The 27,021-nt window shown below is 39.3% G+C and overlaps 1 protein-coding gene across 9 annotated transcripts in view; it reads left to right on the top strand.

Annotated features, from left to right (window-relative positions):
- The window catches only part of nlgn1 (neuroligin 1), a 282,639-nt gene that overhangs the window by 96,754 nt on the left and 158,864 nt on the right, over positions 1–27,021 (top strand). For 5 of the 9 annotated variants that reach the window (XM_086048405.1, XM_086048403.1, XM_086048409.1 and 2 more), the window contains one exon: positions 306–365. The exons of 2 other annotated variants lie outside the window; for them this stretch is intronic. In XM_086048405.1, coding sequence (XP_085904531.1) covers positions 306–365 — 60 coding nt within the window. Of the gene's footprint in view, positions 1–305; positions 366–13,865; positions 13,918–14,014; positions 14,066–14,155; positions 14,201–27,021 lie in introns of all 9 variants that reach the window. 2 more of the 9 variants (XM_086048412.1, XM_086048411.1) reach the window with 1 other exon arrangement.

Below are 27,021 nucleotides of genomic sequence, written 5' to 3'. Positions count from 1 at the left end.
ATAATCTAGATCCAGATACAATTTTGAAGTGGAATATATTACTTAGTAGAGTTAGTATGTATACTTCAAAAAACTATGTGGGGCCAGATGATTTATTTCATGCAATCACTTGATGAAATAAAATTAAGTATATTCAACAAAACCTTTTTTTCAGTGATGCTTATAATTTTTACAAATAAATGTAGAAATATTTCAACACAAGCTACAAAAGCATTTAAGTAACAGTATAATCCAAAGCATATTTTTGAGGCTGTATGTGTTTTTGACGATCCTGTTTTCCTTCCTTCTCCTTCTTGGTCTTATAGGTCCCCTTACAAAGAAACACTCTGATGATTTAAGTGATAATGACCACGCAGCAGAAGAAGGTATTTTCCATTTACTGACAAAATTATTGATTTGCATGAATTACAAAACCAAACCAAACTTCACTTTCTCTTGAAATATTTTATCTTTTGTGATTTTACTAGAATTCTTCTCATTTTTTTGATGCAACTGACTTTTTTTTTTTAGTAAAATAAATTTTTGGGGTGAATGTATTTGACCCTTTTCAGTCTACTATATTGTCTTTTCGCACTGTTTGGGTTTGTTTGTTCTTTCCTTCATGGTTGCTTTTCTTTGTTGCACCTGACTTTGTAAATTTAGTCATTATTAGTTACAGCACCCAACAAAGAACGTTTTGCATGTTATGCATTACTGTGTTTCATTTAAACTATCATTAATAATTGATTTCTTGCTTTAACTTTTGTTAACAATAAGGGTCATATTTTCATGCTCATCTTAAGTCTAGGGCAAAGCACGGTCTAACTGTGTACATGGGTGGAGTTTCATTTATTTTCGGTATATTCGCGTTCAGTTGGAAATAGCCACCTGAACTCAACCAACTTGCCTCATGGCCAATGGAAACGGCTTCTCTCATTCCTTTAATAAAACTGTATTGGTCGCCACACTCCAAACACCAACATTGCCCCTTCCAAATGTGGACCACCTGTGGCAACCAAAGGTACCGCAGCCAAGGAAGCGCTTTGCAACCTTAAAGCAACACTGTGTCATATGTCCGTTTTTGTTGATTATGGCGTCACCATGTGGACAATAGCGGTAGTGTTTTAACAAAAATCAACCACATTTCCCATGCATGCCAGCGCGTAGTGTCGTGAAATCCTGAGCCGTCCTTATAGCGAAAGGAGGAAGTGAGTATGCCCTAAAGCAATTCAGAACATTTGTATTTTTTTGTGTGCCAGGTTTGAAATGCTCTTCAAAGTTGAGTTGCTTTGTGCCAGTAAAAACGATACAGACCCCCTCAGGGCATGAAGTCCCATTCAACTACTGTACTTGCAAGTCAATGTTTTATCAATAGGGTCGCAATTTTTTTTTTATTAAGGTCAATTTCTTGCCCAGTGCTGCTTTAACATATCTACTCCATTTGCAGCAGTAAAAACTAAATATTTTGTCTATAGTCAATTTGATAACTTCATTATTTTTCTAACTTTAAAAACAATTTAAACACTAATATAGCTGGTTGCCAAGTTCATTAAACACGTCAATAGATAACTGTCATGTGTGTAAATGTTAGGCTAGTCTGCAGTGTTAAAAATACTTGGTACAGCATTTGTTTTCAATGTCATCTGAGGGACATCTCTCTTCTCTAACTGTAAATCACTCCTTGTCCCCGAAATTTTCACTGTACACGCATTTACACCTGCCTATTCTTGTGCAGTTGTACACACAGGGACAAAACTTGTGCAAGTACCCTTTTTCTAAAAATTTTGGAATAACATTGCACGTTGTTTGCTGTTTCTGGTTGCAAATGTTTGCTATGCATTATGGCATTGTTTTTCTTTGTCCTCCTAGTTTTACAATGTGTGTCGATTGTTCAGCAGTAAATTACACGTTACGTGTTGTTGGGGTGGCGCAGTGGTCAAATGGTTAGCACATCCATCTCATAGTGCAGAGGTCCAGGTTTCAAATCCCGGCTACACCCTTCCTGTGTGGCGCTTGCATCTCCATGTGCCTGCATGGGATTTCTATGGGTGCTCCAGTTTCCTCCCATATTTCAAAACCTATACAACTTTATTTACTGTACATAACACATTTCACAACAGCTGCAGACAAAGCATTTTACATATAACACAAAATACAACAGCAAGTGATACAAGTTAATGATACTAACTCATACTGTAGAACCAGGAAACACCAGAACAGAAAGCCAAAGAATATAAATGTGTCTTCAAATGAGTTTTAAAAGTGGACAGAGAGGGGGCTTGCCAAAGAATATAAATGTGTCTTCAAATGAGTTTTAAAAGTGGACAAAGAGGGGGCTTACCTAATATTTATTGGAAGGTGATTCCAGAGGGAATGGCAACAGATAAGGTTTGATCCCCTCTGAGGCTCCGCTTAGTCCTCGACACATCCAATAGCGTCTGTTCTGCAGACCTAAGGCAGGTGCGTGGGGTGGAAGAGTTTAGAGAGGTAGGCGAGCCCATTTAAAGATTTGAAGGCAAACCAAATCAAATTTTAAAATGTACTCTAAAATGCACTGAGAGCCATTGAAGGGGGGCCAGAATTGGGGTTATGTGTTCCCTCTTCTGATCTCCAGTTAGGAGGCGAGCAGCAGCATTTCGACCAACTGTACACTGCAAAAACACGCCTCCTTAAAATTAGATAAAATACACTTGTTTTTAGTATAAATTTACCAGAAACACGTGAAATTGCACCAGTGCAGCAAGAAAATTTTAATAACCTAGATTTCTTGAAATAAGAAACATATCGAGAACTACCGGTATATTAAGCTTAAAATGATATTGATATACTTATTCTAAGCAATAACTCAGGGAAATGTAATCTTAAAAAAGCTTAAAATACTTATTCTGAGACTTTCGGTGACATGTAGAGGGAAGATGTGTAGTTGAAGGCTCCCGACGCACTCCTTCTTTTACCATATTTACCAACATTTTCTGATGACTGTTGAGCGACACCGGCACTTACAGTTTGACTGAAGATTGTATCTTGCAAAATGAACAACTCAAAGAACACAAAATCATCGAATAACGCCCAGACGCCGGCGACGCGTGCCGCTAATAAGCTAGCTTAGTTTGCAGCTAGCAATCTCCCTACCGCGGCTACCCCAGGTGAATGCCCCTCGACCACGATGTTTGCCACTGACCATCTGTCGGCAGAAATTGCCAAACAGAGGACTTCGATAAAGGAAGATGTGGCTTTTCTGATCCAGGAAGCCACCAAACCATTGCAAACTTCGGTGGATTCGCTGCAGCTAACGGTGAACACATTCCAGAGCCACCTTACCTCCGTGGAATCCGTCGCCGGTGCTAACTTTGAGCGGCTAACTTCGGCGGAGTCCAAGGTTGAAATGCTCCAAAAACAGAACCAGCAGCTTTTGGATCGACTCGACGACCTAGAAAATCGCGCGCGAAGTGCCAACCTCCGCATAGTGAACATTCCTGAAGGAAGCGAAGACGGAAAATATCTTTTCAAGTTCGTCTCAGAGGTTTTGATGGAGGCGATGGGTACAGATGTTATTGCCGCACCACCCGAACTGGAGAGAGCCCATCGTACCACGGCAGTTAAATCAGGGCAGAGGAAGACTCCGCACACGTTCTTGGTGTGCTTCTCCAGGTTCCAGCAGAAGGAGGCGGCTCTGCGCTGGGCCCGTAACCACGAAGTCAAGTACAAAGATGCCACTTTACGGATCTATCAAGATGTCAGCGGCACGCTCGCCAAAAAAAGATCCGCGTTCAACGACGTTAAGCAAGCCCTATATCGGAAGAACATAAAATTCTGCATGTTGCATCCTGCTTGGCTGCGCATCACTCACAGTGATGACGCGTTTACCTTCGACACACCAGACGAAGCTAAAAAATTCTTCAACCGCGAGTTTGGCAATGAACAAAACTGGGAGGATGTTCGATGCCGGTCACTGTTTGGACTCTGGATAAGTACTGAAGGTACGGATTGCTTTTACTTTCTTGCTTTATTTTTTTTAAATATTTTTTTTACTTTACTGCTCGTTCTCAAGAAACTAGTTATGTACGCTATATGTGGATGATGCCTGTGAAGCATCTCACTAACTGCTGTGTGGGTTTATGTGAAGGATATTTTTTTATTTATTTTTCTGCTTGCTGAAACTGGTTAGCTGCTGTGTTTTCTCATTTCTACTTAATTATTATTATTATTATTTTTATTGATTTATTATTTATTTTTAATTTACTATTAGTGTTGTTATGGTATGTATATGTGTGTATGTACGTGTGTCTGCTTGTATGTATGTACGCGTGTGTATGTATGTATGTATGCACATACGTATATGCATATTTTTTTATTTTATTTTTTTCTTCATACACTTTACACTTTGCTTGATTAGGTGCCCTATTGAATATTGTTTTTGGTTGTCAGACTTGGCAGTTAATGGTATTGTTATGGTCGTTATGTATGCTATATGTGGTTAAATTCCTGAAGCACCTCACTAACGGCAGTGTGGGTTTATGTGGAGGAGAATTGTTATTATCATGATTATTTTTTCTTTCTTTCTGCTTGCCAAAACTGGTTAGCTGCTATGTTTTCTCAATTTTATTTTTACTTTATTTTTTAATTAATTTTCTATTAGCGTTGTTATAGTGTGTATGTGTGTGTACGTATGTGTGTGTCTGTTTGTATGTATGTACGCGTGTGTATGTATACTGTTTTTGTGTGTCAGAATTGACAGTTAATGGTACTGTTATGGCTGTTATGTTATTATTATTATTATTATTATTATTATTATTATTATTATTATTATTATTATTATTATTTATTTATTTTTCCATACACAAAACAATATGCGTGGTTGGGTGGCGTATTGATAACAGTTTTTGAATGTTATATTTTAAAGTGTTTAAAAGCTCATACGTATATGTGTTGGGAGCCTTCATGGTCACAGTTATTTGCATAAGTTCAGTAGGGAGTCTTTGAGTCAAATGTTTAGCCTGCAGCTTACCTCTGAGGGAGGGATAAGTATAGGCCTATTATTCTTTGTTAAGTTTGTTTTTGGGGTCTGTGATAGGGTTATGGAGAGGAGCACCTGCACATTTGCACTACTTGATTTCCCTTATGTTCATCTTGGAGAGAATACAGTGAAAAGTTGGATAGCTTGTTGCTGTATCATACTGTTATTGTTGTTTTTATAATTAGGCATGGAAGCCGATTACACAAAGAAGACTGCTGTACGATTTATCAGTTGGAATGTTAAGGGACTTAATGGTCCTGTTAAAAGAGCCAGGATATTTAATCATCTTAAGCACTTGAAATGTGATATTGCATTCCTTCAGGAAACCCACCTTTTATCAAAAGATCAATTTAGACTGAAAAAAGGCTGGGTAGGCCAAGCCTTCCACTCTTGTCTTGATTCCAAAACACGTGGCACTGCCATATTGGTACACAAGAAAATTCCATTTAGTGCAACCAATGTCTCTTTGGATCCAGAAGGTAGATTTGTGATTGTTACAGGGCTCATGTACAATAGACCAATTGTTTTGGTAAATGTTTATGCCCCAAATTGGGACGACGAGAAATTCATGGGTAAACTTATCTCATTGATATCACATTTAAATTCACAACAACTGATTTTTGGTGGGGATTTAAACAGTGTGATGGACCCTGCATATGATAGCTCCAACGCTAGATCCACAAACATTTCGAAAATGGCCAGGCTACTAGCCTTTATGAACCAGATGGGGTGTTGACCCCTGGCGTTTCCTATTTCCTCGAAGCAAGGCATTCTCCTTTTTCTCCCGCGTTCACCATTCTTACAGTAGAATAGACTATTTTTTGATTGATCCGAATCTCCTACCTTTTGTCTCTACAGTTAGATACTCAACTATAATAGAATCAGACCATGTGCTGGTGTTATTAGATCTTGCTTTTCCTATGCATAAGTTTGAACGCCCCCCTTGGAAGTTGGACCGGACCCTGCTCGCTGATAAGGCCTTTTGTGAATTTATAAACCAAAAAATTGATATTTTTTTACAATTTAATAAAAAGGATGATATATCCTCTTCCCTTCTTTGGGAGTCACTAAAAGCAGTTATTAGAGGAGACATTATTGCATACTCAACCAAAATGAGAAAGAAGAATAGAGCTAAGCGTGAAGGACTCACTCAATCAATAGACATGATAGGTGCTCAGTATTCGGCCTCCCCCTCCCCCGAACTATACAAACGAAAACTGAATCTTCAAATGCAGTATAACCTGCTATCAACTGAACATACGGAGCATCTCCTGCTGAAATTACGGGGATATTTTTATGAACATGGGGACAAAGTAGTCAGAGTTTTGGCGTTCAACAAATAAGATAATTTGTCAAAAAGTGTAATACTAAAATACTGTTGTACGTTTCTCCATTTTATCTGACAAGGGTAGCCAGATTATTCAAACTATACATTATAAACTCGCAAGAAATGTATAAGAAGCCAAAGCCAAATCAAGACAGTGTGTCCCAGAATTTAGATCTTCAGTATGAAGCAAGACGAGACTTGTCCATTATAAAAGTTAATAGAGCCATATATATCCTGGACGCTTATCCTCGTTTGAAAGAACCTATCCAAGTACGTAATTATTGATCATGGTGATCAAATACATTTAGTATCACTGATTTATTGATTTTTTTATTTTTTTTTGTAATGAAAAACGTTTTGTTTTGTCTTAGGTGAGCTGTGCAGATTATGTATCCAGGACTTGATAACTTGCTACCCAGTACCCCCATGACTTAGTTGGAGTATTTCTGTTCTGTATATCTTTCTAAAGCAAATTAGGAATCAAATTGTTACCTTCAGGACCTGCAGAAAAGCCTCACTGTCGTGCCCCATCTTCAATGGTGGATGGGCTGGAGGGAAAGAATGTTGGAAGGCCTCATAACCATACTGTGGGCTTCAGTTGCAACAGATAAAACAGACCTTCAGACTGCCATATCTGAGGATGACAATTGACTTTTGAGCTTTTTTTTGACAATTGAAAATTGTAATACTTACTTTAATCCATCATTGTTGGTGGCTTCATTGCCTACTTTCATCCCCCGTAGAACTGGGCCCTGGAGCAAAAATCCTCCAATCTCTGTTTAACTTGAGTTCTGAACTTATTTTGTTTAATTATTTTTTTTTCAAAATCCTTTGTAGCTCACCTAACCCAATTTTTTTTCCATTAAAGCAACACTCTGTCAAATGTCAGTTTTTGTGATTATGGCGGTGCCATGTGGACAAAAGTTGGAGTGTTTTGACAAAAGTCAACCACATTTGCCATGTGTGTCAGCGCGTAGTGTCGTGAAATCCTGAGCTCTCGCTGGGCTGCAAGTTGGACTGAATTACATTTCTATTTCCAGTGGCTGTGTGAAATATAAATAGCGATGAGGTAATAAATTTAATTTTGTTTACAATACTTCAGTTTTTTTGTTTGTTTTGGGGCTTCTGCTATGACACCAGTAATAACGAGTAGACATTCGAATCGACTTCCATCCTTATAGCGAAAGGAGGAAGTGAGTATGCCGTAAAACAATTCAGTACTGTGAATTGTACTTTTTTGTATTTTTGGGGATTATTTGTATTTTTTTTTGGGTGTGCCAGGGTTGCTCCTATCCTCCTCAAAGTTGCTTAGTGCCAATAAAAAATATACAGACCCCGATCCCCCCACGACCCCCCCCCCGGGCATGACAAAAGTCCCGTTCATCTACTTGTCCAAGTACTTGTACAAGTCAAAGTTTCATCAAAAGAGTTGTGAAAAAACAATTATTAAGGTCGAATCCTTGCCAAGTGATGCCTTATAAAAAATCAAAACACAATGATGACAAAAATTGTATTTGATGACCATCATTAATAATTACCGGTACTCTCATGTGTTGCCCTCGTTTCAATGGAGATATTATATTTTGCAATTTTTAAAACTTCGGCTTGGTGCTCTCCTGCATAGTGGCAAAAAAATATTTTCACCTTTAATAAAAAGGGAAAAAATACACTACATAAAGGAAACATGAATTAAAGAACATAAAGTATATATTCCATGCAGTTATGGTGATTGTGTTTCTCAGCAGCCTGCATCTAAGTTCTTTTGACATGATATATTCCTGTCTCTGCTGGAATGGGCCAACTCTTAATTCTTGCAGCATAACTTCAACTCAATGTTGGTGTGCGCAACATATTCTGTAGGACTGGGGAGATGCAAGGTCCTAAATGGGCTTTTATTCACAACGAATGTGTGAGGGCTGGCTGCAAATCATGGGTGAAGATGCAGTTTCAGGAGTCTGAGATCCAATGGGATGGTCCTTCTGATTTAAGGTGAGAACATATGTCAAGTACTACAGGTATGAAAAATAATCCACAATTTGCATAGATTTGTTGGTATAAAATAAACACTTCAGGATAAATTACTAACCATATTTGTTTTCTTCTGATGAGGTGCTAAGGCCTAAAGGCCTGTCAGATCATCTCTTCTCAGTGTTTAAAAGCAAGCCCTTATCAATGGAGCTAACAAAAACAAAAAGAAACATCAATATCATTCAAAAAAGAACATCAGTTGATAGCAGAGCTGGGCAGTCCATCCCTGGGCTGGATGCCCATTTTTGGGGCGGAGGGGTGGGGGGTGACAAATTAAAAAAAATGGCTGGACTAAGCATGGCCGGAAGTTGATTTTAGTCCGGCCCACTAATCGGCCCTCATTCGTGTGACGTGCTCGCGAGGCGGCCAAAAATCATCTCAGCCTACCCGGTGGAAGGCTTCTTTTTAGTCTTCTTTCTACTACGGCATCAGCGCGTGTGACAACTGCTGTTATAGGGATTATGGTATTGCCCCCCCGCCCCCTCTTGTAATGGTATGCCCCAGTTCCAGGTGGGAGGCGCGGGTTACGTGACAATAAGGAAATACAAACACACTTGAACAACGCACGTTGCTGTCTCACGTCTCTTCTTACACGAACAACTGCCGCATTGATTCACGTGACGAACACATTTGCTGTTGGACAAGTCTGCAACACATGCCACGTACACATCAGGATTTGTGCTGCTCTGATCGGTCCATTATGTTGCGATGGCATACAGTTTCCCACACGGAGAAGAGAATGCAGCGTGCAGCTCGTTGCAAAGCTTTCTGCAAAGCAAGACTAGTTTGGCAGCGTTGTGTGTGTAAAGAATTTACCTACCCACGTTCACCCTTCGCCGCCACCTTCCAGAGTAAAATTTGCAATAAAATTAAATACATCATCTAGTCATCTCCGTCCCTTTATGGTTATAGCAGGCAAGATATGCATTGTTGTCGCTGTCTTTTTGAAGCGACGCCCCCCTTGTTTTAAAACAACAACTTGTGTCCATGAGTATATTCAAGCTTTGCGCAGCACTCCAGCATGATGTTAGCACATCAACATTAGCGTTCATGCACTTTTTCTGGCGTTCCCTACTTCCGGAAATATTCCATAGCAAACCCTGCTGTGTATAGTGGTTTGCTGTAATGCTTTTATTTTGAAGACCGGGAAAGAGGGGAAGAGTGGAAAATAAGTAACTTGACTGCGACTTCTGGCCGTCTGTTGGACCCAAATAATTATACAATGCGACAAATCCAACCCCGGGGCTCGCAATGCAAGTAAGCACATGGTAAGTACTCCTGGCGCATTTGAAGTGTGTCCACAGCAGGTTCGAATAGTAAATTAGCCAGCTAATGATCTTTAAAAAGCCTTTAGCCATTAGCGTCTCTCCCGCAACGACGTCAATCACGGATGCTTTTTTTTTTTTTTTAGAGGTCGGGGGGCAGAACGGGGCAGGGGCTGACAATGTTTATGAATATCGCCTGAGGGTCGCAGCCGGAAGGGTACCCAAGTCAAGGGTGGAGGATCGCGGCCGGACCGGCAAAAAATGGTCAAGTGCTCAGCTCTGGTTGATAGCAAATATGAATAACAATATATAAAATAACATTTTAGGTTAGACACTGTAACATCACCTGTCAAAAAAATGCACTTAAATTATTACTATAAAAATGTTACATTTACTTCTGGTCGGCCACAAACTGATTACTGAATTAAACTGGGTTGGAACGTACAAACTACCAATGATTTATTTTAAAATATTTAATTTATTCTAAATCTGAATGGAATGTCAAGTAGCCAGGAAAGGGCTCATAGAACTAACCAGGTCACTAGTCTTTCACTTACCTAGCGTGCCAATTTTATCCATCATGTCATCATCCAAACCGCTTATCCTATACAGGGTCGCGGGGAGTTGCTGGAGCCTATCCCAGCCGTCAATGGGCGAAGGCAGACAACACCCCGAACTGGTCGCCAGCCAGTTGCAGGGCACACATAGACACTGTCACTGAGCGGGAATCGATCCCACGCTGCCCGCACACAACTCAGGCGTGTGTACCACTACACTACCAGGGACTTGCCAATTTTATGACCTAAAATAAATAAATAGATAAAAAACTGCTAATGTGCAAATAGTATATTATTTATTCCACCCTATATTAGTGAGCATGCAGCCATCTCATCCCTCATACATGTGCATGTAATAAAAATTACATAGGCTGTGTCAGAACACCAGTCCTTAAAATATTGTTATCAATAATAAAAAAGGCTTGATCTTAACGGTACGGTGGTCACGTGATATGCGACGAGAATGAGTGGTTGGGGGTTTAAGTTAGGGTTGTTCCGATCCGATCATGTGATCGGATATCGACCTTGATCACGTGGTTGCAGACTCGACTCGGACTCGTAATTATTTCTCGATCAGCAATCGGATATATTGCATACATATTTTATTTTTAAAATTCTTAGCTTTTTTTGTATTTGTAGGCTACAAATGTTAGGGGAAAAAAATGAATAAATTACATGTTACAAAATGTACGTCAAGGTAACCCAAATGTTACAAACGATGTGTGTATGACATCACTCAGTTGAACAAGCAGCTTGAAAGGAAGGCGCACAATCATGTCGGCAGTCTGGGAACACTTTTCGGTCGACGACAACAACAACGCAGTTGCAATCTGCTCCATTTGTGAACGTGGCATTTTGAGGGGTGAGAGAGTTAGGTATGCATTCTACACAACCAACCTCATCCACCAATTGAAAAATACACGGGACTCGAATCAGTATCGGATCGGGGTATCGGCAGATCACAGATCTCAAATACAAAAGACTCGGACGTGAAAAAATGTGATTGGAACAACCCTAGTTTAAGTGTGGACATTCGGACACTAATTCACTAAATTCGGCCCTAATTTATTAAAGTGCGTTGGAAAATGTGCAACGTCTGCTAAGCTACCGGTTGCTGCTAAGCTAACGCTCTGTTAACATGCCTTGTTAGCGCCCCAAGCCAGATTCATTGATATTCCGCTTTAATATAAACAATTACTTACAATATGTCACTTATAGTTAAAGCAACACAGTGTCATATGTCAGTTTTTGTTGATTATGGCGGCGCCATGTGGACAAAAGTGGTAGTGTTTTGACAAGTGTCAACCACATTTCCCATGCGCGCCAGCACGTAGTGTCGTGAAATCCTGAGCTCTCGCTGGCATGCAAGTTGGACTGAATTGCATTTCTATTTCCAGTGGCTGTGTGAAAGATGAATAGCGATTAGGTAATGAATCTAATTTTGTTCATACAATACTTTTGTTTGTTTAGGGGCTTCTGCCATGACAGCAGTAATAGCGCATAGACGTTCAAATCGACTTCTGTGCTTATAGCAAAAGGAGGAAGTGAGTATGCCGTAAAGCAATTCAGGACATTTGTATTTTTTTGTGTGCCAGGGTTGCTTCCATCCTCCTCAAAGTTGTTTAGTGCCTGTAAAAACGATACAGACACCCCGAGGGCATGACAAAAGTCCCATTCAACTAGTTGTAAGTCAATGTTTCATCAAAAGAGGTGTGAAAAGATGTATCAAGGTCGATTCCCTGTCCAGTGCTGCTTTAATATTTTGACAATAAAAAACTGGCTTACCTCCCATTCTTGCAGGAGTTTTCTCAAACCGCTTTTATGTCGAAAGATCCTGACTCCAAAGTTCGGCACATCTCGAGCAGCAAGTGGCGCCAGAACAAAAATGAAAGAGGTGCACATATAAATTTGTACATCCACATCTATCAGTTTCATCAATTAGACATTTCATACATAACACAACACCAATGAAGAGGAAGATACTCATTAACTCCATATACACATTTTATTTTTTTTAACCACTTTTTTCTGACAGATTTTTTTTTGCCCTGAGCACATTGGTGTTGGTCCTGTTTCATGAAAACGTTTTCATTTCTTAGCCATTTCCACGCAGGGCTCTAACTAAAAAATGGTCCATCCCCCCAAAAAGACCATATTTTAGTAAAAGATGTAAGGCTCACCAAGATGTGAATATTTGTATCATTTCTTTGCGACACTTCAATGCGAAGTACTCTACTTTCAGATTGTCATTTGGAATTCTCTTATACTGTACGTAACCAGATCCGTATTTAACGGTGAGCATAAATGAGCCTTTAGAGGTGTGTTGGACTCCCCGCATAAAACTAGATTGTGTGACGTATTGACTGGTGTTACACGAAGTAGCACCAGCGACCTGCGGGGCACAGTAAGCGTCTCCTCTGCCGGAAATGCAACAGAAGAAGAAGAAGACCCAGCAGCGCATGCGCAATTGCGCACTGATTTGCGCTTGACTTCATCGCGCTCTCTTCCGTACTGAAAACCAGCTTCGAGTATCTCTCTGCCTGCTTTTTCAGTAAGTTTGAGGAAATTATCTTTCTTGGGTGCTGTGCCTATGTTTGATTTAACTTTACCTACATTGAGCTAAATATGTGTAAAGATTATGTTCGTTTGTTTTAAATATGGGTCTGTTCCCAAACCTATAACGGCTTTAGTATGATGTCTGTATTATTTAATACAGACATATCGAGCTCCCGTCCTCAATGGCCACTTTTCTGCCTGTTTTCTACCTGTGCCAGCTTCAACACACCTGTTTCAAATGATCAGCTCATTAGCAAGCTCTGAAGAAGCTTGATAACTTTTGAATCATGTGTGTTACAGCTGGGATAGAAACGGGCAGGACACTGGCCCTTGAGGACCGAGTTTGGAGTGACTTGATTTAATATCACGATGTGTTAAAAATGTTTTTTGTTTTTTTTTCCATTTTTATCATTTAACCGTCGGGGTTCTGTTCGTGGTATGAAACGAATTGACCAATTGCATGCATTGCAACTGAACAATGTGGTGATAGTCAGCCAATCAGAATGCTCTTACCAATAGAGCCCCGGACGATGAATTTACGCATGCAATACAATGCGCCAAACGTTCACACAGCCATAAATAAATAAATTAACATAAAATGAAACAAATTTTCACACAGCCATTTTGGCATGATAGAAAACGCGTCCGCTTCTTGTAGTAAACATTTTTTACAATCATGGTTAGACAGCTGTTGTGCACCAGGGTGCCACAACAAGAGGCAAAACAAGGGGCGAACATTGTACAGGCTACAAAAAGAGAAACCAAGGCGAAGTCAATGGATCATAGCATGCATGCATAAATAAATAAGACCATTCTAATCACTTTGCCATGAACACACAGTGCAATACTTGCGTGAAGGTGCTAGCTTTGATAACATGATCTAAAGTGGAAACAAATATGGATTGTACAAACGTGTAATCTTTCAAGCCTTTGTATTTTGTATTTAACCATTGTGATAGACTGTACCGATTTCAATGATATTGTACCCCTGAATAGAAAATACCTGACACTTTACCTATCAATTTTAACACTATACAAGTTGTGTGGTTTGATATAATTGTTTTTTATTGTGAAACTAATTTGAAGAGATATATTGCAGCACACTCATTTTGACTATTTTTCTACCTTTCTTTCAGGATCTCATACCAGTACCAACCCTAGCAGAATTGAAAACTGGTCAAAATAACGGTAACTGAATCAAATTCAGATGTTTGTTCTGAGGAGGTAGATGGCATCATGCATACTGCAGAAGACACATTGTCTAAATTATGTGCATGAATTTCAGGTATAACACCACACTGGAAAACTCCCAAGACTCCACAACATGGAAGGAATGGTATATTAAACATGAGTGTGTCATGCTTTTAGATGGAGCAGTCTGTATCATGTTTGAGTCACAACTTGTTTTCCAATTGCCTCTTTGTAGTTCTGGTTTCTGATGCCTACCGGCACTCTCCATCCAAGAAAGTCGGTGAGTCAGCAGGCAGCAGTCACAATACATAATATTCTGGCATGTTTAAACATATTTGTTGTATTACTGTATGTGTGTTTTGTCACATTATCTTTGCCATTTGAAAATGAAAATTTGGATGCCACGTTGCATACTATTTTCTCCCTGGGTCAGAGCAATATGTTAAACTAGCTGAATGGAAATCATACATTTACTCACTTTTGAGGTTAGCATCATGCTAATACCTTAACTGCCTTGTGCATTCCCTACTGTGTTTTTCAGATGGGATATTAGGATGTGGCAGTAGCACTGGTGCCCATTACCACCATCCGCAAATCTTACCAAAAAGATGAGACTAGAATAAGGTGATGGTAAAAATTGCAAGCTATAAGATATGAGTATTTTTAGAGGCGCTTGGATGGAGCCAGGCTTGTCGTTTGCACTTTCTAGTCAATGTTTTAACTTGCTGACTGCTGGTTATTTATTTATTTAAATATTGTCTTTCAGTTGCTGCTCGACAGTTTGACTGCGCGCTGACCCAGAAAGATTTTTGTACAGCTGGGAAGCATTGGCTTCATTTCGCTCATGAGCATAAAGGGGGCATCCCAACGCATGCTACTGTCTCGGACCCAAGTCACGCTTAGTTTACTGTGGTATTGTTCTTTATTGGATGGATTGTTATGTTATGTGTTATGTTAAAAAAATATTTTTTTAACAACAATATGGACTGTTGTTCTTACAGTCAATCACTTTAGATTTAGTCGATTTAAATCTTATGGTACGTGGTAATTTCAGATTACTAAAATATGACTAAAACTAAATGATCTTATTTGAAACACTGACTAGAATTTATTGTATGGCCAAATAGAGAGGCTGGGGTTTACTGAAAGTATTTTGATCTCTTCTAATTCTTTTTTTTAGTATTAAACATGTTTTCTGTCATAGGTTTTTCATACATTTGAGTAAGTAATGAAAAAGCTAACATTTTGTAGTGGACTAATCCAAGATTTTTGTTAGTCTTTTTTGTAACATTTAATTCCAATTTAGATGATGGCTGAATTAATGTTGTTTCCCTAACATTGATTCAACAAAAAATCAACAAAAAGTGCATGTAGGTTCTGGTTTAGATGATGGTTGAATCAACATTGATGTTGTGTGATATATGGTTGAAAAGCAAACGTTGACCCAACATTTTGTCAACCTTGGGCTTTCTGTATAATTTCTACTTTAGGTTTCAACGTAGATTCAACACTTAAGACGAACGGTATTTCAACATTGATTCACCCATATTTTGCTATCTGGGTTGTTACCAGCTCATGAGGAGAGCGGAGAGATAGCACAATTTCTGCTTCCCACTGTCCTCGTGAGGAAAACAACTCGTAGGTTCTAACCTTATCTCTCCGTAACCTCTTTTTATTAACTTTCAGGATTCCCTGGTTACATGGGTGTTTCCAACCTAAGGGGTGGGGAACTTATGCAAGCCATTGGAAACACTTGGACTTGTTTCTTTATGTGTGTGTATGTGAGTAAAAGATTACTGTGTCCATGCGTCATAATTACACCAAAGCATTACATTGCAAAAACATTCAGTCACATTCACAACCTTCTAAACCTTATCAGACCTTAACAAGTCTGCTATTGATAGATATGAAAGCAGAAGCAATTTCTTCATTGCGAGCATATACAAGAGCGGAAGCAATATTCTTCTTTGCAGGCAAATATCACAGCGTTCTTATATTTAGTTTACAATGCACATATATACTGTAAACTAAATCACTTAAACATATGTCCATTTAGCATACCGTATTTTACGGACTATAAGTCGCGCTTTTTTCCCATAGTTTGGCCAGGGGTGCGACTAATACTCTGGAGAGACTTAAGTGTGAAATTATTAACACATTACTGTCATGGCTTGTTAGTGCTGATGTTTTGTCTCCCTCTGCAGGCGCTTTAGCGTAATTCACTCTGTCCCCATTATTTCCAACTTGACTTCTTATAGGCAGATTTTATCACACCATCTCCAGTTCATAGTTCACGTAGTCTGCTCTCTAGCTGTTATGAAATGTGCTATATAAATAAAATTGTATTGTATTGTATTGTAAAGGGCGGCACGGTGGTCGACTGGTTAGCACGTCCGCCTCACAGTTCAGAGGTCGTGGGTTCGATCCCGGCTCCGGCCTCCCTGTGTGGAGTTTGCATGTTCTCCCCGTGCCTGCGTGGGTTTTCTCCGGGCACTCCGGTTTCCTCCCACATTCCAAAAACATGCATGGTAAGTTGATTGGATACTCTAAATTGCCCCTAGGTGTGATTGTGAGTGCGGTTGTTTGTCTCTGTGTGCCCTGCGATTGGCTGGCAACCAGTTCAGGGTGTCCCCCGCCTACTGCCCAAAGACAGCTGGGATAGGCTCCAGCACGCCCCGCGACCCTTGTGAGGAGAAGCGGTACAGATAATGGATGGATGGATGTATTGTAAAGCGCCTGCAGAGGGGGACAAAACATCAATACAAGTCACCACTAACAAGCCATGACAATTACCTATCATTTCACATGTTACCCACATAAAGAAACATAATATAAATCCTAAAAGCTATTAAAATGCATGAATAATTTAAACGGTTAAAAACTAATGTTTTGTTAAATAAGTAATTAAAATAGTATGATAAAAAGACAATTTGAGCCGTACTAGTTGAGGAAGCCAGCTTATCCAAACAGCTAAACATTCACAAACAACTCCACTGACTCCAGGTGTGCAGCGAAGTTGCCTGTTTATATTGTGAAACTGCACAAGAAACAGAAAATACTATCAATCTATGCATTACATAAACACATATTTTCATAGACATAAACAAGATGATCCAATCATATTCATCTTATTTGTTAAATAAGTTTCAAGTTTCTTTTGTTCCAACAGTGACAATGATCTTCCTATTTTTTGTGAAGTGAAAAACTCTTACCGTGCTGACAGTTTCGGCTGTCACTGCAGCCTTCCTCGAAACTGACACTGCTTCCACGTGACGTGTCCGGAGCAAATTAATACAATACAATACAATACAATTTTATTAATATAACGCATTTGCGGGGGGTTGGAGCGCAGCCTTGATCGGGTCGGGAAGCCTTATTTTTAAAGATTCCCCCGACCTGGTCAGCTGTTTTTAGACACGTCACGTGGAAGCAGGGACAGCTCCGAGGAAGGCAGCAGTGACACCCGAAACTGTAAGCACGGTAAGAATTTTCTCTTCACAAAAAAATAGGAAGATCATTATCATTGCCGAAACAAAAGAAACTTGAAACTCATGAACAAAATGAGCCTATGCTAACGATTAGCAATTGCGATTAGCATTAGCGATACCTATTAGTAGGTTCAGTCAACAACCCACAATCATCCCCACTTCAGCTCGTACATAAATGTTGCATTCTCATTGCACACAATTGTCAAAGTTACTTATAGACGATGGTTGAACAAGAATAAACCATAAACAGGCAGACATGCTAACGATTAGCGATCACGACTAGCATTAGCGATGGCGATTAGTATGTTCAGTCAACAACACACAATCATCCACAATTCAGCTCGTATATAAATGTTGCATGCTCATTGTCTAAGTTACTTACAGACGATGCTTGAACAAGAATGAACCACAAACAGGCAGCTGCCTGCTTATGGATGAGGTATTGCATCATGCAGCCACACATGTAACTAAGCGCACAATTTCCTCCAAAAATGCGATTTATATTCCAGTGTGGCTTATACATGTTTTTTTTCCTCTTTATTGTGTATTTTATGGCTGGTGCGACTTGTACTCCGGAGCGACTTATTGTCCGGAAAATACGGTAATCAGCAAATGTGACTAACTATAATAACTATTGAACTAGTGAATAACTATTTTATAATTATTCCTTCAACATCCAATCTGTGAATGTATGCGCTGATGAAATAGAATCAGAATAAAATGTAAAGTTATGTTGCCATAATTTAAAACTACTTTCCCATTAAAAAATAAATAAAAAAAATGTTGTTTAACTGAGTAGAGAGTCTGTGACAATTACGCACCCCCTTTTTTTACACAATAGTGTATTCCAGGTGATAGCCCTGGAATTGTCATTTAGCAAAGGCAGCAATGATGTATATTTTACTGAATAAAAATCTGATCAAGTCGTGACAAAATATTAATTGTGCCATGCTTTTTTTTTAGTTTTCTTTATTTTACCAGTTTAGGGAACATACTTTTTTTTTTGCCATAATAGAATAAAGTGTAAGTCCGCTGATAGTGTAGTGGTACACACGCCTGAGTTGTGTGCGGGCAGCGTGGGATCGATTCCCGCTCAGTGACAGTGTCTATGTGTGCCCTGCGACTGGCTGGCGACCAGTTCGGGGTGTAATCTGCCTTCGCCCATTGACGGCTGGGATAGGCTCCAGCAACTCCCCGCGACCCTATATAGGATAAGCGGTTTAGAAGATGACATGACATGACAGAATAAAGTGTAATAGTACATCCACTATAGTAAGCGGCAGTGGCACTCATTGTCAGAGTGTGTGCAGGCAGCATAAACAATGTTAATAAAGTTATTGAGCAGAGGTGCAACCATTTTATAGACAAATTATACAATTTATATTCGCGGCAGGGAGTTAGTCGTGCATGAAATATTTTTTTCTTCCTAGGTGGGGGGGGCGTAGAAAATAATTGAGAATAGAGGTGCAACGATTAATCGATTAACTGACAACTAATCAATTCTCAATTAAATTGATAATCATTCTTGACAACCCATTAATTATTTAGATACCTCTCTTAATTTAAAGTTGTCCAAATACTCAGAATTTCACCTTCTCAACAGCAAATATTCTTCAATTTCTGTAGTCCATCATGAAAGCACATTTGTGTTGTATCAAAATAAAACATTTGCATTTACTTTGGAAAATGATCAACATTTTTGCCTATTTTCTAATGTGTTATGGACAAAACTAGTTACTGAATCATAATTAATTCATGTTTGTGCATTTTCTGCAATGTCAATTAAAAGAAAGTCCTGTTTTTCTGTTTTTGTTTTTTTAAATTAAGATAAACATCCAGGGGGATTTCCCCATCTACGGTCCCTTCTCAAGGTTTTTCCCCATGGTTTTTTTTAGTTTTTCCTTGCCCTCCGGGGTGTAAGACCCGGGGATGCTGTTAATATTTGTCTATTGTGGGCATGTGAAGCCCTTTAAGACTTTCTTGTGATTAAGGGCTATATAAATACATTTGACTTGACTTAATAAGGGAATGGAAATTTAATATTTAAAAAAAAAAAAATCAGATTAATTTAATAATTAATGATTAATTTAATAATTATTGATTAATTGACGGCGGCACGGTGGTCGACTGGTTAGCACGTCCGCCTCACAGTTCAGAGGTCGTGGGTTCGATCCCGGCTCCGGCCTCCCTGTGTGGAGTTTGCATGTTCTCCCCGTGCCTGCGTGGGTTTCCTCCGGGTACTCCGGTTTCCTCCCACATTCCAAAAACATGCATGGTAAGTTTATTGGACTCTCTAAATTGCCCCTGAGTGTGATTGTGAGTGCGGATGTTTGTCTCTTTGTGCCCTGCGATTGGCTGGCAACCGATTCAGGGTGTCCCCCGCCTACTGCCCAAAGACAGCTGGGATACTCTTGTGAGGATAAGCGGTATGGATAATGAATGAATGAATGAATGAATGATTAATTGACAAAATAACTGATAGATTAAACAATTACTAAAATAATAATTTGTTGAAGCTCTAACTGAGAAGCACTGTATGTGAGTAAAGTGAATAATATTACATGGTAACAAATATAGGTGACACATCTCTGATTACACAATACAATACAATTGTAGCATGCACGCTATCCTATATGAATGTATCATGTAACAGGTTTACATGCTATGACTTTAGGCCAGATTCAGAAGATTTGGGTTCTACTCTCGGAGTGGATAATAAGAACTGGACACCATGACATTTGAATTGGCACCAAGAATTATTATTTTATAGACAGACAACACTAATCACAGACAACGATAAATGGAAATAAAACAATAAGCATTTCAATTGTAATATTCTTTCTCTCAACTATTTTGAATTGATAATCTAATATTCTAAATTAATAATCTAATATTTTGAATTAATAATGCAATATCTTGAATTAATAATGTATTATTTTTTAATTAATACAGTAATCTAATATTTTGAACTAGATCAATACGTATGCAGTTCCTCAGTCCGACGATTGAGTCCAACAGCTCAACAGTGGGTGTACAGGGGGAAGTCCAAAGTTTGTTAAGGAAATGGCATGAACGAGTGGCTGTGAAAAAAGTTGTATGGGATAACATTTTAATGAAGGGGATCGGCTGGCCAAAATGCAGCCTCCTAAAAGCCCGACCAGAGCAGGGATGATTAAGGATGTTTCAGTTCTGTTCCGGGCAATTTCCAGTTTTCAATCCTGGGCTCACCATCGACCTGGACTGCATAAAAACAGGTCCACAGAATCCTGCGTATACACAATCAAATAACATATTCAAATAACACAAATGCGTTATTCAATTAAATTATTCCAATATTGTACAATATATAAATATAATATTTGTTATATTAAATATAAGAAGGCAATATAAGTGTACAGCAGCCCCAGTAAATAACCGGCTGCCTTAAGTGCATCAGTTGCATTCCAGTTTCAATCACATTTCATATTTAAGAAATATGGCATTCCACATCTCACCAAATTGCAAGACTAAACTGACATTATATATTAGTAGGCGAGGCAAAACTATGTTGGCACACTCACCAATTCTGTTAGTTGAGCATACGCTCCACTTCATTTCTTCACTCACTCGGCAGTCGGCTCCTACAGTTCATGGCAGTTGCTTTGCGGATTAGACCATTCGATGTGATTTTAATCGATAATACACGGCAACCTACCTATACCAAAAATTTCCCCGCATGTGTCACTGTCTTCTCAGAGAGCGGACAATCACTTCCGCATTCAAGCAATCGGATTGAACGCGCTAATCACGTGACCGCATGACAAACACGGAAAAGGTAACCACCGCAAAACTGGAGACGTTTGAGAGAGGACTGGCTGACTCCAAAATAAAGTGCATTACAGTAATCTAGCTGAGATGTAACAAAGGCATGGATGACTTTTTCTAAGTGCTGATGGGAAAGGAGGGGCTTTACCTAAGCCAGCTGTCTAAGATGAAAGAAGCCGATCTTTACAACAGTGCTGATTTGCTGGTCCAATTTAAGATCACTGTCCATTTTAAAACCCTGTTGTTGTTGTTAAGACTATTGGCTTGTTGGATTTGTTGGTTGCTATAGGGTCACCAGGGCGCAAGCCCAATTATCATTTCACAAAAATAACTCACTGCATGTTTGTTTTATCTTTCAAGAAGGCATCCATTATGTAAATAATAATTATAATAAAGACTCACACAAATCGATTGAATTTTCTCGTCAGTTTTCTTTACCATCTCTGAAGTTCAGGAATCATACAATAAGGAGATCTGGGCAGCTTTTCCATCCTCGCGAATGCTCTCACCCAAGACGGGCGAGTGCAGAAAAGGGGCGCAGTCTAACATGCAGCCCTCACATTTATACTGTCTTCAAAATCCAAACATAATGTGGGTTGGTCTCCTCCCTGGCTGGCCATGCCTATGGGGCTGATCTTCACCAGCTGGTCACGTGCTCAGATCAGGGCAAGCTGACTTTGAACTGATTGATGCGATGTGTGATTCCCAATTTGGTTTTTGGTTAACCTGTTGGCTAATATAAAGCCATTCTTATAGATTCAGATCCTTCAGACCCTCTTTCGGCCTCAAATACTGAGGCCGACATAATTTAGAATTTAGTAATTTGTAAAAAAGAGCTCCTCCCTCTTTTGACCCCACAAAAGTGGGGTCGCCATAAATTTAGACCCATGTAGTGTGCCAGAAAAATCAGAATGGAGCTGTGAAGATAGCCCCTGTGACTATGTGTGACCAGTAATGAAATCCACCAATAAGTTTGCCACAGAAGGCCAAGCAAGAGAAAGGTCACAGCAAGATAACGGCCCGGCTCAAGTCACCTATTTAAACATATACGCCAAAGAGGCCTAGTCCAGCAACCCCATCTGAGTGACCTTATGGATCACTCAGCTAAAACTTGAGCTTTTCTGAAAAATGTTCGTCCCTGTTTTGAACTGGCCTAAAGGTCAGTTCGTCCCACCCCCATGTTTGTGTATCTTGACCTATATGTAGGTGTGTGTGATCACCTACTACTACTCGACAATGTTCCAGGGTCCGCCCCCCCTCGGACCTTCCCTGTTAATTGCCACTGAGCTTCAGGGAACACACTGCAGCATGTGGAAAATTTCTAAACAATACAACCAAAATATGTGACCTGTAATGGACTGGGTGCGTGTTATTTATTGGTGTACCCGATGTGAGCAATGACGGATATGAGCACATGAGCAAGCAAAATCAACCTATATGTTAATCAGTTATCGTGGACCCTAAACTCGACGATGTCGTTCTCCTTGTTGGAGTCCTCCTGCCTTGGAACCTCCGGGACAGGCATGACGATATGCCCCTCCGACTGGGCAGGTGGCAGGTAGGGCAGGTGCCCTTCCCCAAGACTGCCCACCGCACGATTGGTACTCCTGACGACCAGAGCCCTAATGCAAGGAATACACCAGCATCCACAAAATACAAACATGCCTAGCACTACTCCTATGGACATATTAAAATATGTGATAAGGTGATTATTTATGGTAATAATGAAGATTAACAAGTAGTCCTTTCCTATTATTAAACCTCACCATTGTAATGAGCAGACTAATAAACTTAATTCCGAACCGTCCAAATAATCTACAAAATTAGAAATCATTTATTACCGGATTAATTTCCTAATTGTGTGTAAATGTCCTATTGTTGCATTATAGCAAGACATGTCCAGCAGCTGTTTAGAATTATTGTTATAATTGTTGTAAATGTTATTCTACACCATTCATCTATATTATTGTGTGAATGCGAAGGCCTTCACACATATGTTATTCCTATACTTTATTATTGTGTGAAGGCGAAGGCCTGCACACATATGTTATTCCTATTCTTGGTGTGAAGGTGAAGGCCTTCACACATATGGTTTTCCTGTTCTTTATTATTATTGGGTGATGGCGAAGGCCTTCACACATATGTTATTCAGATTATTATTATTATTCCGCCTTATTCCTCCCACTTTTTTGGCGTGCATCTCGTTCCACATTTTTCATTCAAGTTTCACAAAATTCAGAATATTCATGCCTTCTTGGGTAGTATTTTTTTCTTGTTTCACAAATTTTTCACAATTTCACGTTTTTCACCCCCAAAAAACCCATTCATTTCCAATGGCACATTCAACGTTTCACATGTAAACCATTCCAATTTCAAATTCACAAGATTCAACTCATTCAACTTACATTGATAAAGCTTTTCAACACACCAACAATTCCTACTTCCCAAAAATTAAACTTATTCACCCTAAGAAAACCCACAAAAATTCAACTATTCACCATTCATTTCCATTGACACATTCAACTTCTAACATTTAAACCAATCCAATTTCAAATTCACAACATTCAAGTCATTCAACTCACATTGGTCAACTTTTCAACACACCCAAAATTCCTACTTTCCACATATTCAACTTATTCACCCGTAAAAAAACCACAAAATTCCAGCATTCATTCTTATTGCCATATTCAACAATTCACATTTACATCATTCCAATTTGAACTTCACAACATTCATCTCATTCAACTCATAATGGTAAAGCTTTTCAACACACCCCAAATTCCTATTTCGCACATATTCAACTCACTCACCATTAAAAAATTCCACAAAAATTTGACTATTCACCATTCATTTACATTGGCACATTCAACTTTTCACATTTACACCATTCAAATTTCCACAAATTCAAGTCATTCAACTCATTCAGCTCACATTCAAGTTTTCAACACACCAGAATTCCTACTTCCCACACTTTCAACTCATTCACCCTTAAAAACCCACAAACATTCCACTATTAACCATTAATTTCCATTGAAACATTCAACTTTTCACATTTACACCTTCCCAATTTCTACAAATTCAAGTCATTTAACTCATTCAACTCACATTCTGTTTTTCAACACCCCCAAAATTCATACTTCCCACACATTCAATTCATTCACCCTTAAAAAAGCCACACAATTCCACCATTCATTTGCAGTGGACCGGTGGTATTGCACCTTGGTCTACCCAGTGCTGCCGCCATATTGGGAAGGGACATTAGCCAGACTGGGGATACTCACCCCGAGGTCTCCCCAGTGCGGCAGCCATCTTGGACAGGGACAGTAGCCAGACTGGGGATACTCACCCCGATGTCTCCCCAGTGCGGCAGCCATCTTGGGCAGTGACCCCTAGTGACCCAGACGTGACCCAAATGACCCTAAAATGAACCGGAAGTGACCAAAATGACCCGGAAATGAACTGGAAGTAACCCAAATGACGTGGAAATGGACCGGAAGTGAGCCAAATTACCTGGAAATGAACCGGAAGTTACCCAAGTCACCCACGTGACCCGGAAGTTACCCCAAATGACCCAGAAGTGACCACGAAGTGACTCCCAAGTACCCGTCACATTCAGTAATGGCATAATCAACATTTACACCATTCCAATTTCAAATTGACAACTTTCAGCTTATTCAACTCACATTCTCACATTGGGGGTGACATGGGTCAGTGGTCGTTTCCCAACCAGAGGTTGTGGGTTCGATCCCCAGCCATTCCATCCTTGTTTGCCTTCTTTTTTCCTGACTTCCTTCTTTTATTTTTTCCTTACTTGCTCTTCTTTTTCTTCCCTTCTGATTTGTTTATGTCCTCCTCATTCCAGACTATTCTATATCATTCGAGGTCATTCAACTTCATTTAATTACATTCAGTATCATTTCAACGCATTCAAAAGTTTTTCATAGAGGTCATTCAAATTCATTCAGTATCATTCAACTTAATTCAATATCATTCAACTTCATTCATCTACATTAAACTTCATTCAACTTCATTCCAACGCATTCTTTAGTTTTCATTCAGCTTCCTTGGCCGTCACACGCAGTTTCTCCAGAAATTGCATTCTCTAGTTGTGTAAAGGATGCCTTCACACAACTAGAGAATGCAATTTCTCAAAAATTCAACTTATTGAAAACCCACAATAATTCAACTATTCTACTATTCACCATTCATTTCCTTTGACACATTCAAATTTAAACATTTACACCAATTCAATTTCAAATTCACAACATTCATGTCATTCAACTCACATTGATAAACTTTTCAACACACCCAAAATTCCTACTTCCCACACATTCAACTTATTCACCCGTAAAAAAGCCACAAAATTCCACCATTCATTCCCATTGCCATATTCAACTATTCAAATTTACATAATTCCAATTTGAAATTCACAACATTCATCTCATTCAACTCATATTGGTCATGCTTTTCAACACACCCCAAATTCTTATTTCCCACACATTCAACTCATTCACCCTTAAAAACCCCCACAAAAATCCAACTATTCACCATTCATTTACATATGCACATTAAACTTTTCAGATTTACACCTTCCCAAATTCCACAAATTCAAGTCATTCAACTCATTCAGCTCACATTCAGCTTTTCAACACCCCAAAAATTCCTACTTCCCACACATTCAACTCATTCACCCTTAAAAACCCACAAAAATTCAACTATTCACTATTAATTTCCATTGGAACGTTCAACTTTTCACATTTACACCTTCTCAATTTCCACAAATTCAAGTCATTCAATCATTCAACTCACATTCAGCTTTTCAACACCCCCAAAATTCCTACTTCCCGTACATTCAACTCATTCAACTTCATTCCAACGCATTCTTTAGTTAAAAAACGCTTAAAAAAGCCACACAATTCCCCCATCATTTCCAGTGGACAAGTGTTATTGCCCGTTGGTCTCCCCAGTGCGGCGGCCATCTTGGGCAGGGACATTAGGTAGACTGGGGACACTCACCCCAAGGTCTCACCATTGCGGCGGCCATCTTGGGCAGTGACCCTTAGTGACCCAGAAGTGTCCCAAATGACCCTAAAATGAACCAGAAGTGACCCAAATGATTCAACACACATTGGTTAAGCTTTTCAACACACTCGTAATTAATACTTCCCAAAAATTCAAATTATTCAACCTTGAAAAAAAATCATTCCCATTTGCACATTCAACATTTAAATTTTACATTCTTCAAGTTAAGTCCCTGATGATGTAGTGGTACACACACTGAATTGTGAGTGGGCAGCGCTGGTTCGATATCTGCTCATTCCAATATTTTTCATAGAGTTCATTCAACTTCATTCAACTTTATTCAATATCATTCAAATTTATTCAGTATCATTCAACTTTATTCAACTTCATTCAACTTTATTCTACTTCATTCCACTTTATTCAACTTCATTCAACTTTATTCAGTATCATTCAACTTTATTCAACTTCATTCCAATGCATTCGGCAATTTCTTTTCAGCTTCCTTTGCCTTCACATGCAATTTCTCCAGAAATTGCATTCTCTAGTTGTGTGAAGGCAAAGGCCTTCACACATATGTTATTCCTATACTTTATTATTATTAATCCCACTCCCACTCCCACTTTTCCGCAGTGTGGCGGCCATCTTGGGCAGGGACATTAGGTAGACTGGGGATACTCCCCAAGGTCTCCCCAGTGCGGCGGCCATCTTGGGCAGGGACATTAGCTTGACTGGGGATACTCACCCCGAGGTCTTCCAAGTGCGGCGGCCATTTCGGACAGGCGGCCAT

This window comes from Filicampus tigris, chromosome 12 (genome assembly GCF_054856515.1).
Source record: "Filicampus tigris isolate MCC_2025a chromosome 12, RoL_Ftig_1.0, whole genome shotgun sequence".
NCBI lineage: Eukaryota > Metazoa > Chordata > Actinopteri > Syngnathiformes > Syngnathidae > Filicampus > Filicampus tigris.
This window is presented reverse-complemented; position numbering and strand designations above follow the sequence as displayed.